The sequence below is a fragment of the Tigriopus californicus genome, chromosome 6 (assembly GCF_007210705.1).
Source record: "Tigriopus californicus strain San Diego chromosome 6, Tcal_SD_v2.1, whole genome shotgun sequence".
NCBI lineage: Eukaryota > Metazoa > Arthropoda > Copepoda > Harpacticoida > Harpacticidae > Tigriopus > Tigriopus californicus.
The window spans coordinates 3155328-3169440 of NC_081445.1; the positions used below are offsets into that span (position 1 = coordinate 3155328).

The following is a 14113-nucleotide window of genomic DNA, read 5'->3' on the forward strand; positions in this document are numbered from 1 at the left end:
AACATTTTGTGACGTGACGCAGCCGAACCCCAAAGAGTAGGAGGTAGTGCTAGGGAGATTCCTTTGACATTTTGACTTTTTGCCGGACTCGCCGAGTCTGGTCTCAAGCCTTTCACAGTATAGTCAGGTCTAGCAAAAAGACTCGTCTTGCGGAATTCTAGGCGGAAATGAGTGATTTTTTTTTGACGGGTTCAGACTCGAGTTCTTTCTAAGAGACTCGAGTCCGGCCAATTTTTTCCAAAATCAAGTAAAAGACTCGAGTGCACTCGGATTCGAGTCCGGTCCGGACTCGACCCATCACTTGTGGGAAGTGAAGTCCTTCTGCGACCATTTTCTCCAACTTCTGCCCACTAAAGGAAATGAAACCAAGCTAGATTGCACATGGCTCTCTAATCTGTATATAGATACTGAAAGATATTAAGTTCGATCTATTCACTGCTTTTAAGATTGTTGTAAGTGCTTATTTCTGCTCCCATGTTTAACTGTGATGATCTAGTAGAAAAGATGGCGAAACATTGCAGCCTGAAAATGCGTCCGAAAGCTTTTGTTTGCAGCCTTCATGGTTTGGGTGAAACAGTTTTCAGACGAATCATAAGGGTGTGAAACTTTAACAAAACCGTAGACCCGAACAGATTGAGCACATTCTTCACAAGTAGCAATCATTTTGTATACGTTTCATGAAGAAAAGATGCCCCGACCCTTCTCAAGGAAACTGTTAGACGCTATCCCTGCCCACAGACGGAGAACCAAATCTGATACGGACACGACACTGCCTATCGGAAAAAGTATAGGGACGATGTGATGGCTGGCTTCGCTGGCCGGGCGAGGCTCATCCTTCCGACCCTAGCACCCAAAAAAATACGAAAAAATGAAGTTAGTTACTTAATCAATCTGAACGCAAATGACAATCGGAACAATTTGCTTTTGCAACTAAATAACTATTAGAATTTCATTTTAACAAAGTAAAGCGTGATGTTTCACTGATCAAGTCACAGACGTGAGAGACGATTACTAACATTCAGTGCTGTATGAAACAATTCTCGTAATAGATTCAAATTAACCTAATCCAAGGTCGCTAATTGACTCGATAGGGTCGCTATCGTTGTTTTTGTTAATGACTTACCATTTCAACAACCGTAGGCAAGACCAAACATGACACCCAACTACATACGCGTTCCTAACATTGCCCACTTTTAATTTTATCGTGATCGACTGACGACTCCAATGCTTATTGACTCAACTCTGACGTAATGGGTTAGAATCACTAACACAGTTACCAATCTCCACGCCACAAATATCCGGGCGTCACAAATGCTTAACAAGCAAGGATCTTCACGTACTTAACCCGGATCTTTACCCACCCCGATCTGGAACATTTAATTAAACTGAAGGAGTGTCGACTTGTGTCAAAAATAAGGAGATTCTATTTGAACTTTTTTTTTCACCCCCCCATAGTGAACCCTCTTCAGATCCAAAGGAGCAAGAGTAACGCCCAACAATCCATCAATGTACAGAACCACCGACCCAAGCTCACTCATACAGAGAGCGCTCCCTCGACCTATTATCTGACTCCATCCGAGCAATCCGTACACTTTCCCACCCTTATCCAACAAATCCAGAAACAAAACGAAATCTTCAGCATGGCAAGCAAGTTAGCCAGCTTGAATCAAGCTCACTTCTCGCTTCCTCAGCATATCAACTTCTCGTCAAACTTTCTAAACCTGGAAGGGAACCATTCGTTGTTTGTTCCTCAGCCAAGCCAGTTAACGACTAACCCAGTCACCATGGATTTCAACTCGTTTATAAGCCAATATAAGGCCAGGACCACAACAACGGCCAGCATGGTACCTAACGACCAATTGAAAGCTGCTCTTCAAATGGCCGGTATAGATCCGAATCATTACGAACCAGCTTCACCGGAGCAGCTACCCCAGGGTAATGGGGGGATCTCTCCTGGATTTCAATCTCCTCAAGAAGTTAGGAGTCCAATAATGAGTAGCTACATCCCAGGGCTGCAACCGATTGATATGCCACATTTGGAGAACGGAAGAACTTCTGAAGATATGGACCAGTCACTACCCACAAACCTCTCTACGACTGCCGGACATCAGCTGACTACAGCTCCCTCGCCCGCGGTGGTTAAGGACGACATGTCTTGTCCTGCCACGCCCCCTACTCCATCTGGAGCCTCTGGCCACATTAGGGCCCAGGGCAATGAAAACAGCTTGTTGACCCATGTATCTTTGGGTGATGATGATCTTGCTTCAATGAGCCCATTAGGACCACCCATAGATGAGACGTCTCCCTCAAACTGTGTTAATCCAGCGGATATATTCAATGAACAATCAAATAGCTTGAGTTTTGAAGAACCCAACAACTTAGTCTCATATTCTAGGAGAAGGTCTTCAACCAAATCCATCAAATCAGAGACCAATGACTTGACAAGAGGCCTTGATTTGGATGATGAGCTTGGTTTCAATTGGGAGAGTGTTATGTAATTTTGAAAAGGTGCATCACCTAGATCTTCCTCTAGGCATTTAATATTAAATACACTATTTTGGTGACTTATCCCTTCTAAAGTAGAAAGACAATTGGACTTGAACCGCTTTCCCCTTAAGGAAACAAGCCAAGCTCCAACCAACAAACCAACAAACAATTACTTGATAACTAGAAGGACAAAATTGAGAGCAATTGAATCTATGATATTCCAGTACTTATGAATCTTATTGGCCTATGGACCAAAATGGCCATTCTTTGTCAGGTCATGATCCTTCATTTTCCCACAAAAGACCAATCACGTTTCAAGGTGACATTATTTAGCTAGAGTATAATGCAAAAATGCATTGGAACTCCAAACCATGTAGAAGTGTACCATAATTACTTGATGCTGGATTCAAAGTCAAATTTGTTCAATCAAAAAAATCTACTTCTTAACCTATTTCTTGTTCTCTTTTGAAGCATCACAATCATGGGGATACTGATGTAACAATGCAGTGATAATACCATGGAAAAGTTGATATTGTGGTAAAATTTGGTTCACTAAGTTCCAAAAGATTTCGGAAAAGAGAGGCAAAAGTGGTTAAAAAGGTTTGTTTGCTCAAAACTGCAATGTTTGCATTCTGACTTTTGAAATTTCAGTTGACTTTATATGTTTCCAATTGTTGGAAGATATACCCAGTTTGGTATCAATATTGAAGAATATTTTCATTTGGAAGTCAGTGCAAATACAACAAATTGAAAGGCCTCTTAGACCAACCTTTTTTCACATGATTTTCAGTCACCCTGTGTGCGCTGAAACAATATTTTCCAGTTTAGTGGTTACCTAGTCTGACCATGTTTATTTGCCTTGACAAAACATTTTACCAAGACCATTAATTCACTGTATTCTACAAATATGTAATTTGTAATCAAGTGCTGCAAAATGGACCAATCTTGAATTTGGATTACAAAATTTTGCTTTGGGGGATCATTTTTTTGTCTCAAAAAACATCAATAATTCATTGTGGGGACAAATATTGTGAAAAATATTTTTGCAAATTGCCAGAAAGGCTTAAAAATATGGTGCAGATTTGAGCAAAATGAAGCCTCAGCAGTGATGTTTTATGCATGTGTGCATATCAATGCTGGTGTGCCTGGTTACAACAACTTACTGAAAAACTCAAAATCGCCGGAGAATGTAGATAGTGTAGTGAGTAGTAGATTTCTTCTTGATGAGCAGAATGTGACTTTGCAATCCAAACTCCATTGACTAACTAATGATATTAATGCATCAGCCCTTGAGCTTAAATTTGAACCCTACTTTGAATATTGTCCACAATGGTATTCATTCATCTTTTTTGATAGCCTGCTCTTCAATCATGGAGAAAATGCAAAAGTAACCTTGGCTGGTTGGAACTAAATCTCTACAGTAAAACTTGCTTGATGCAAGTTCAGTCTTAAGTCGGTGCCTGTCTTGGTTTTCTCACGAAACATGAAACACTTACTCAACAAGCAGGGTCCTAAGCAGTAAAATGTGGAAATGAAAGTACAAGCCCAGTGCAATAATGTGACCTCTAAAAATAGATTCCCCTTGGTTTGGATCAAAATAAGCAGCTGTTATTCTCCCATTCATCTATATGGTATTCCTCTTTCCAGGGTATGACAAACATTTCCTCAACTCTATGACTATGTTTAGAAGGAAAATAAAACCTGCGATTGAGCACCTAACGTTCTACCCATCTTTCTCCGGATGTTCCACTTTCAAGGCTTATGTAAGATATGTATCTCCATTTTGTGTATAGAAGTTCCTATCCATGCAATTCAAGCAGAAAAGGGGTCCTGAGAGCGGTGCGTTGCTTTAATCGCTCGAACATCACGTTTCACGTCAGCTTTCCTTCTCCGACTGGTACATTGTATGGCCCATGTCTACCTGGCACCAAATTAGAATGACTCATTAGTCCTTGAGACGTTCTTGGAAATCATGCATGGGGACAAAATCAGGCCAAATATGTGGAAATAATTTATTCATAGCTCTTGGTACAAAGCGATTGGTACAAAATACGAGTCTCTCACATTGAATCAGATTTACGATTGATTGATTGATTAAATGATTGATCGGGCTGATGAGGAGGTCTCAAACCTCCGTCACTTCGTCTGGATGGGACGACGGATACCGTCCCAGGCTCGGGCGTGGCTGACTAGTCCTTTGGGGCGGGGCTTCAAGAATCTGAATGTCCGCGTAAGTTGAATGTTTCGTCTCGGCATTTAGACAATGAAAGTACCAATAGAGCGAAAAGAAGAAGATCACGAGAAATATCACTATGAACAAGGTGAGATGATCCAAGAAGAAGCCGACGATCTGAAGAAACTCGGATCCACTAGCATCACTGGCCAAGCCTTTGGTGGTGGACTCCTCGTCAAAGTCGTTGTAGCGAATCATTCTCCATTTCCCGTAATCTCGGTCTTCTCTTTTGACCAGTTCTTGAATGCATTTCATCTTCAAGGCTGTGCGAAGGCCCCAACGTGGGACATCGGCCTTTTCTTCGTCTGGAAGGAGGGAAAAGTCAAACATTGATCAAATGCTTAGGGTTGCAGAGATGAATAGCCTAGCTCTGGTTATGCTTACTTGTTAGAGTGATTCCATGGTAGAGTAAACCTTCTGCCGATAAACAATCAGTGGTGCAATTGCAAAAGTTTGGAATCAACTCTTCCCCATTGGACGTGATTGGTTTCATGTTCCTCACATAGAGTTTCGAGGCACTGATCTCTTGGGGCAAAAGCGTAACACCACAACTCAGGGTGAGGAGGACTTCAAAGATCATGGTATGCTCAGGCTTGAATGGATGTCAACGGACTGACGAAAATTGGGAATGGTAGAGGATCTTATTGGACCATTCATTCCAGACCCACGGCCGGCCTTTCTTGGAGCCTAGCCTGGCTTTTCATTCTCAAACCGAAGCAGTTCCACCGTTCTAAGGAGACGCAATCACCCGCTCGGTCCTTCAATCCCTCCAGCCAGGCCTTCTGGGATCTTCTCTAAAGGTGGCCAAATACCAGAGGTTCGAATTAAGGGCCGCCATGGTGCCTTGCAAGACCATGGTCCAACCAAGGTTCCATTCTTGGCATAGATGAGATGAAATTATTGTCAGGGATTTTGAAATTTTAAACGCTCAAATGCGAAAACATTTCCAATCTATCTTTCAAAACTGAGGTTCCTTCTTTTGAGAGAAGATCCCCACATTTCTGATTTATGACCTCCACATGCGACAATGCCTTCCCTGATAAAATCTCCACGTTTGTCAGCGATTAATTCATGGGTTCGGGAAATTCTCCGATTGAGCAGAGCCTTCAAGATAATCTCAGTATAATTTGTTAAATTGATGCCGCTGGAATTTATATAAAATTTGGTCTTCCAACGATTTGAGTTGGCAGACCAAGGTAGTCCTTAAATGTAGGGTTGATCTTGAATGCTATCTAAGAATTTGTCCAGATCTAACTTAAATGATGCCACGGGTCAAAGCCTACTTTTTTCTTACGAATATTTGAGGGCAGCATATTGAACAATGAAAGAGCCTGAAAAAGAAGAGGGTTGGCTTCATTGTTCGAACTAGCCTGGATTTTCGAGGGCTTGAAGGTGCTCTCAAGAGCACATTATGATTATCCAGTCACTAGAATTGACCCTAAATCCTGGGTTGGGACAAAGCTCATGGATGCTTTTGAAAACTTACAGTACCAAGAACTTTTCGTACTGTCTCTAACTACTGATAAGTCCCAACCTTTTAGACTCTCTAAAGAGCTCTCTCATGCCTTTATTGTTCCTAGTGAAACATCTTTGAACTTGTTCGACCTTTTGCAAACCTGCTGAACTCATCGGAGCCCAAGGGGGAAGGCATTTTCAAGATGTGGTGGACAATCGACTAGTACAGAGTTAGTATCTCGATACTGGTGTATCTTTGGACTTTCATCGAACTTTCCATTATTTTAGACAACTACATCTCAATCCTTCACGGACGAAACCAACTCAATATTTTTATCTATGTACATCATCTACGAGCGGAGTTTTTAATAGCGTCGTCCCAAATGTCATTAGCATAACTTTAGTTCGTCCAATTTTTGCATCCTTCGGTTCAAGTGTTGTCTTTTAGCAAAATCAGTTCAATTCAAAACATGCGAAGCACGAACTCAATTGTTGTTTATGCGGAATCGTATGATTCGAAGTGTCTCGTGTTTGGCTATGAAGATTAAATGTCCAAACAATGACAGAGTGAGAGAGAAACATAGTGATTAAGAGGGCACCCTGGCTTAGTGATCTTATTCAGAATTGTATAGAAAAGAAGACAAACAATTGCATGACAACAAATCTGGAAACTCAAGAACAAGAACAAACAATCATAGGGTGCACTATATGATGCTTCCAAGTTATGTCAATTCTCAATCAGTGGTTTTTGTACTCTTCAAACTCGATCCCAGCGCTTATTCTTTTTTTTTATATTTCAAATATCAGTTGAATTGGCAACGTTGTGATCAACGAAAAAATAGCTTGGATAGAAAATCATGAAATTAAATTGTTGACCACCTGGCAAACATTGTGGCGAAAAGCGGCAAAAATTCTTCAAACCCATTCTTGTCATGGGTAGAAAATAGAGCTTTGCTGGTCTGCAGCTCTTAGAAACCTGTTTTAACGCACAAACCTGATAAATCTAAAAACTCAATGCTAAATTCTAAGAATGCCGATACCAAATTCTATGGACTATGTGTCGGGGCCTTAAATCTAATCTGCGCCTCTAGTACTTGGTTGATTGCAAAGACATGTTCTTTGCCTATGAAACAGGAAGGGTTCCTCAACCTCCACTTTTTATTGCACATTGCAATCGAAATATAAAAACCGGTCTCCTAAAACTTCTTTTAGGTAACAAATGTTAAATCAAAAGTAATCATGATATTTCTACACATGTCACTGAGGAGGCTCTAAATCATATGGATATGGAACCCACGTTTGTTTGAGAGGTACATGAATACCTGATTTAAATACCCTCATTTTCGAGATATTACCAGATGGTTTTTGATCCAAGAAGCGTCATATTTTGAGTGAGAAATGAGGAAAAAAGTAGATTTCCACTGATTTTTCTGTGAGAGGTATATGCCCCGAGGTGAACAAGGTCAAGGATCGATGCTTTGAATGTTTACGTTTCAAATAAGATGACAATTTCTGTGCCAATCACCCAACCTCTCATGGAATGTCTAAGATCTCTGAGACGTCTTCGTTCAATTCGAAGAAGGGTGCCTACTCAGGGATAAAAACTGCAATCCGCGACTACTTGGGTCGGTAACTACTATACACCCACACAAGAGCTGACGCTGCACATGCCATTTGAAGCTGGGTGGAGGCGAACAATGAGCAAGGTTCCCTTGCATCATGCGAGTGAGAAAGTTCTTGTTTTCATTCTCCACCCAAACGAGTTTTTATCTCACTGTACGGCCAAGATGTGCTCATCTCCGGCGTCAGGGATTCAGTTGCAACACACCCATTTTCTCAACTAGAAGGACCCTCTCGTCCTTGGCTCGAACCTTTGGAAGTGGCCCCGAAGCCAAGAAGATGCCGGGAAAATTTATCATCGATTGTGATGCGGGTGTGGACGATGCCATGGCCTTGTTGATGGCCATCGATGCCCATAAACGGCAAGAAATTGAGATCTTGGCCATCACAGCGGTCAATGGCAACACCCAAGTGGATAAAGTGCTCATTAACATCTTTCGAACCTTGGACGCGGGTGGATGTCCGGACGTAAGTCGCTTGTTTCTAGGTAACTCCGCTTGCGGTGTTTAATTATACATCACCTGAAATAGTGAGATGACTTTTGCTTGAGGAACTGGGCCTCTCTTACGGAAGTGGTTAACAAGTCTGCCTTTTGTGTAATCACTTTAAGCACAAAAAGAGGATTTTTGGCTCCCCCACACATTTTATTGTTGCATGGTCAAGTTCGAGGAAGAGTACGTTTCCGACGTTTTCAAGCTCGATGGTCAGAAAAGATGGCTGCGTTCTCAAGTCAAGTTGTATAAGAATATGCAAAGCTGGGCAGTGCTTCTGTTGTTGATGTCTCTCTAGGAGCATGTACTGCATTTAAAATGTTGATAACTACAAAGCGATGGTAATAGTTCAATCTATGAATGACTGAAGAGTTTTTTCATCGGGAAACTTATCAAATGCAAAGAGGTCGAAGAACGTTGCATGCACGTCTAAAGACAGTCGATCAGTGGACATGTGTACTTTCTACTCAACGGGGACTGAATGAGTCAACGCTGTTGATTAAATCAGGACTTTCCACTGTAGTGTACTGTACATGCAAGACAAGCAATTAATTTTGGAGTACAATGCTTTTGGTTGACTATTCAGGGATCATAGGACCATGATTATCTTTATTCAAGGGGCATTACTTACATTCTGTAATGTGTGAGAATAAACTTGCTATGAAATAAATGCAGCCAAGAACTAACTTTGGCTACGTGACGATTGAAAAATTTCCTCGTTATGGTCATACGGATTTTTGTAACCGATACAATGAAGTTCTTTCAATATGAAAATGGTCATATCTGATTGAGTAACACAAAACATAACAAGACATAATCTAGACCAATAATTATTAAAAAAAAACTTGGTCTAGCAACGAATTATGGTGGGTTGATTTGAGGTTGAAGGTTTTGAAACTTTGAACATTCTTGGGTCAAGAGCAAAATGATTTGTGAACCCTTTGAGTGGGGTCATTCTAATTGGGAAAAGTAAAACCTTTGCCAGATTACCAAGCAACTTAGTTAGAGAGAGCCGCGATGAAATGTAAGTTGTAAACCAATAGAAACTGCTTGAAAGTGAATGAATTTAGTTTAAGATAGATGAACTCCCCCCAAAACAGAACACTTTTTCCCAGCGCTATTAAAATGAAAGGTTATAATTCGTCTATTTCTTATTTCTTTCTTTCGCTTGACTCATTTTCAAGAAGTATTCAACTTTTCTTCTTCTTCTCCATTTTTTTCTATCATTTTATGGTTTGATCTACATCCTTCAATCTTCAGTATATACATTTTAATGTCCTGAGTGGATCTTTTAACGATAAACATTTTTGCAAAACCTGGACCTTAAACTCTTCTTTCTCGGGCTCCTTCATTGTCTTATTTGCTTCCTCTTTATATTCGTAGGGAATGCGTAGGCCTTGTTGATCCGGTTGCATCTTTCAAATCAGACTTGAACAAATTTTTAGATAGCATTCCAGATCAACCCTACATTCAGGGACCAGCTCGGTCTGCCAACTCAAATTCGTTGGAAGATCAAATATAATATAAATTTAGTGGCGTCATTTAAACAAATTATAATCTTTCACTTTTAAGAGTACCGGGGTTTAACATTCCTTGCAGCGGGTATTAAAGCCCGTGAATATCTAACCCAAAAAAATGTATTTTTGGCCGTTTCTTACACGTGAATGTGGCAACAAATTAGTGTTTTAAATATATTCGAATCTTTTTCAAACATATTTCTAATAACATACTAATTGATAAGGTAATCAATTGCAATTTGCTATGAAATTTGCAATTTGGTATAAATTTGAGAGCAATTGTTTGCCATTTTGAACGTTATATTGATCATTTGGGCCACAAATTCCAGCTTTTTTGCCGTTTTCAACGCATTCCGTCCATTTTTCGCATTTTTCCTATTTTCGTTCGAACGTTCTGCTTCCTTCAACGCTACAAGAGCAAACAAAACACACCGAAACGCAAAAAAATGGCTTAACATCAAGATCACCTTGTAATGTTTCAAACCAGGGTGAGCTTGGGCATACTCCATGGTTTGGGAGTATTGTTCGAACAAAGCTCAAATCTGCACGGCGGTGAACTGCAGTTACGGGTGGAACAAAAAGCTTTGTAAAGGTACTTAGCCATGCCTCACACAACTTTTCTCATGTATGGAAGCCTTTTCCATGAGACCACTTGAAACCTGGCATTGATGGAAAGCTTCACATAAGCATTAATAACTTAAAAGTAATTTGCTAACAATTTCTTCCGGTTGATCAGATTGAGGGGAAGACCGTTCGATTTTAGAAGTTTTAACAAAGCAATTTCCAAATTAGCTACTTTTTGGGGCTCGTTGTGGTTTGCTTAAAGTCCAGAGGTTTTTAAATTGGTAATCTGCCCTAAAACTCTAGAAATACACCACTCAATGCTTGTTTTCCGCATATTTTATCAAACTATTTTCCACTATTTTGTCATGATTCAATTCCCATCATATTTTAGCTGCTATTTTTACAATTATTCGACTATTTTTTTACGGCTCTAATCTTACAATTCTGCAATCCTAATCCTGGGCAGCTCTAACGCCGTTTTGGTTACTGATATTTCAAGATCGTTTTCCTCGTTTTTAACGAGGAATTCCAGATCTTTTAAGCTAACAACCGTTTACTTTGAAAGGTAGGCAAATGTGGAAATGTATTAGTTCTATTCAAATATCAACAACTGACTTGGCTTTTGACGAGGGAAAATAAAAGATGGGGCGCTACCCAAAGGACTTGAAATATCAATAGCCATTCCTTACAAAGAGGCCGCGTCTCTGGACAGTAACTTTTTTAAAGCATTGTGTGTCCTACGACTTAACAGGGCATAATCAACCATGGTAAAATTCGACTTTGCGGGAATTTCTGCCACTCCGTGCCACCATTTCAAGCTGATGGTCAGAAATGGCTTTCAATAATTTCTGATCCATTTGCTTAATGCATACATCAAGAATATGCAAGGTATGAGCAGATTCATCTTTTCTTCCTAGATACCTGTTCACAGAGGCAGTGAGAGTGCCTTGATTATGACTCCCAAAGATGGCGGAAGGCTACCACGGCAGTGACGGATTCAATGACGTCCAATTTGGATACCACCCAAAGTGACCAGAGTCAGGGAGAAGGTGCCGATTTGCCGTCATGTCGGAGGAATCCAGGTATCGTCAATTGATCCGATTTAACTGAGCCCATTGGAGCTGGACCCTGATTGGAGCCACAATTGATGATTGCATACGCACATCCCTTTAACCTCTTTAGGGGAAGTTACCCTGGTGGCCTTGGGACCGTTGACTAATGTCGCCTTAGCATTCAAACTATGTCCGGATATCACGAGCCAGATCAAGAGATGTTCATCATGGGCGGAAATTGCGAGGGCGTGGGCAATGTGTCTATGTCAGCCGAGTTCAACTTCTACGTCGATCCTGAGGCAGCCTTTGTGGTCTTGAATAAGAATAACTGTCCCACATACATAGCCACGTGGGAACTCGTTACAAATATTGCAAAGTAGACTGGTAATAATTGCGACTCGTTTCTCTCGAAACCGGTTTCAACTCGTTTTCCTTGCCAGGATTGGCGGCTGACTGTTTGCAAGATTGACACGCCTCAGGCCAAGATGATGAATGCCTTGGAAAAGGTTTGGTACGACAACTATAGCTTCCATCCCGATCACTTCATTATGTGCGACCACTGGCCATGGCTGCAGCCTTAGACGTGCGGGTCATGAACCAAGACCAAGCGACATTGGGTAAACCAATTTGAAATTCTATCAGATCGTTCAATCTCGGACGGACCTAATGCACTTTAATGCAACCCTTAGGCTACCATTGAGCTGTCAGGCCTTCACACCAAGGGGTTGATGGTCATGGAGCAACCGACATGCATTTGCAATGGCCCCAAGTTCAACTCGAATGTGGACCATTATCGAGCGCGTCGACGAGATGGCTTCTCAAAATCTGTTGCTCCGCGCATTCTCACAACCAACGAACGGACTGAATTACTCTCTCGCAACCTATGTTTTCCACTCCTTCCCCTCCCAAGCAAAACAACCCAGATCATGTTTATTGGCAGACTGTTTCTTGCTCCCTTCACACCTCATATTGCATTTTGTACGTTTTCTTCACAATATACGAACTTTCCAGTTTGAACATAGAGGCACTTGCTCTGAACCATGAACCATTATATTTTTCCATCAATTGAGGAAAAGGGCCAAGTTATTTCCCCGTCATTGTGGTCGTAGCGTTTGAATGGCGGTGATTGAGATCCTTGATTGCTTCCAGGGAATTGCTGGTCTCTCGTCGAGGTCGTAAAGATGGTGAAGAGGAGTCATTGCCAAGCCATTGACTCGCTTTTTTTGGCCCAGAATGAGCGCACTGTCCCAAAAGAAAGCGAACAAAATCCACTGTTTTGCGGCAATAAAGGACACAAATATTAATCATCTTTGGAGAATACCCTGTGACTACCCTATAATGTGACGTTGGGCGCAATCACATTCAAACATAGATAAGCAGCAATGCTCTTGTTTGGGAAACATACGTCTAATTGTGCGTTATACACAATTTACTATTAAAGGCGCGATGAAAATGTCTCACGTTGCAAATGGGGTCGGTTTTGTGCCCATGATCGTTTCGGGCATTTGATACTTCCCACGATCCGTTTTACACGTTATCATGGTTGTTCAAAGCTTGATTACCGTTCTTGTATGTGGGGGTAATATTCATGCGAGGTGAAAAACACACTTAGGGAGTAAATCTTTAAGCCAATAATAATGGGTTTCTTGCCATGGAGTTGAATTAGAATGAACTGGCACAAATCCAGGGTCTCTAAAATCGCATGATGGCCAATAGTCCACAAAAGACTACATTTTGATATAATAACTCATAGCTGCAAAAAATTTTCGCACTGGAATGATTGATTTTTGACAGAAGGCTTATTGTATCTTAACAAGGCGTTGTATCGCGTTGACTACGAGCAGACATAGAGGAGATTAGGCAGATTTCTGAATAATTCTTTTTCAAGAAATGGAAATCTATAGGGTGTCGGAAAAATGTATCAAACAATTGGGTAAAACTATTGTTAGGTTAATGGTTTACTTGCTTTTTAAAGATGTGTTTGATGGCAGATAATGAGAGAAACACTTTATTCTAACGGAAAAGAATCAATAATAATGAGAGATGCATGATTTATTATAAAGTATCTTTGAATATTTGATAAGGCATGGTGCTAAGCCATTGCAATTCCATGACATTAATTTCAAAAAAAATAGCAGTACAAACGCCCTGATTGTCGTTTGGCTTTCAAACTTCACACAGCTCTCTTGGACTCAAGGGCCAAAAAGAGGAACTCGCTAGATTTCGGAAACTTGCAAATATTTGGGAATAACAATTCAAAACTTCAATTTTTTTCACCCTTTGGGTTGTCAGGGTAGAAATAATGCTGCCTCGAAGAAAGCCAATTCATTCTGAAAACTTCTGGAAGTTTTTCTTGCTCATGATGAAATGTCTTCAAACTTTCCACTAAAATTTTTGGTTTTAGGTTATAATGGTGACAGATCGCACAAAAAACGGTTTTTGTCCCAGAAATGGCTTAAAATAGTTTAAAAAAAGCGACAGGAATGGAATCATTTTTTGAATCGATGTGTGTTATTCCGTCTTTCATGGCCTTTATTTTCATTATCATTGTAAGAATATATATCAAGGGATATTCACTTCAAGGGTGAGCTTGTAAGCAAGTATTGGAGTAAAGAAAGCCCTTTTTGAATGGAGGCATCATTCGAATGTATGTTGCGGGGAAATGGAAATGGAGACAAAGCAAAAACTCGCAGG

The 14113-nt window shown here is 40.7% G+C and overlaps 2 protein-coding genes across 2 annotated transcripts in view; one reads left to right on the forward strand and one right to left on the reverse strand.

Annotated features, from left to right (window-relative positions):
- Positions 1–4485: 4485 nt before the first annotated feature.
- Positions 4486–5542, reverse strand: LOC131882445 (uncharacterized). The gene is made up of 2 exons (XM_059229590.1): positions 5105–5542; positions 4486–5025 (listed from the first exon to the last, which is right to left on the reverse strand). The coding sequence occupies exons 1-2, from the start codon at positions 5298–5300 to the stop codon at positions 4613–4615; spliced, it is 609 nt and encodes a 202-aa protein (XP_059085573.1). The 5' UTR covers positions 5301–5542; the 3' UTR covers positions 4486–4612.
- A 2147-nt stretch (positions 5543–7689) lies between these two features.
- The window catches only part of LOC131882344 (nucleoside hydrolase-like), a gene marked incomplete at its 3' end in the record, with an annotated part of 11455 nt that continues 5031 nt past the window's right edge, over positions 7690–14113 (forward strand). The window contains 1 exon segment of the mRNA XM_059229464.1: positions 7690–8263. Coding sequence (XP_059085447.1) covers positions 7895–8263 — 369 coding nt within the window.

Excerpts from the sequence above, each read along its gene's own strand:
- LOC131882445 (XM_059229590.1), bottom strand. The coding sequence starts at position 5,300 with ATGATCTTTGAAGTCCTCCTCACCCTGAGTTGTGGTGTTACGCTTTTG. Across the intron at positions 5,026-5,104 it reads CCATGGAATCACTCTAACAA|ACGAAGAAAAGGCCGATGTC; the intron begins GTAAGCATAACC and ends CCCTCCTTCCAG.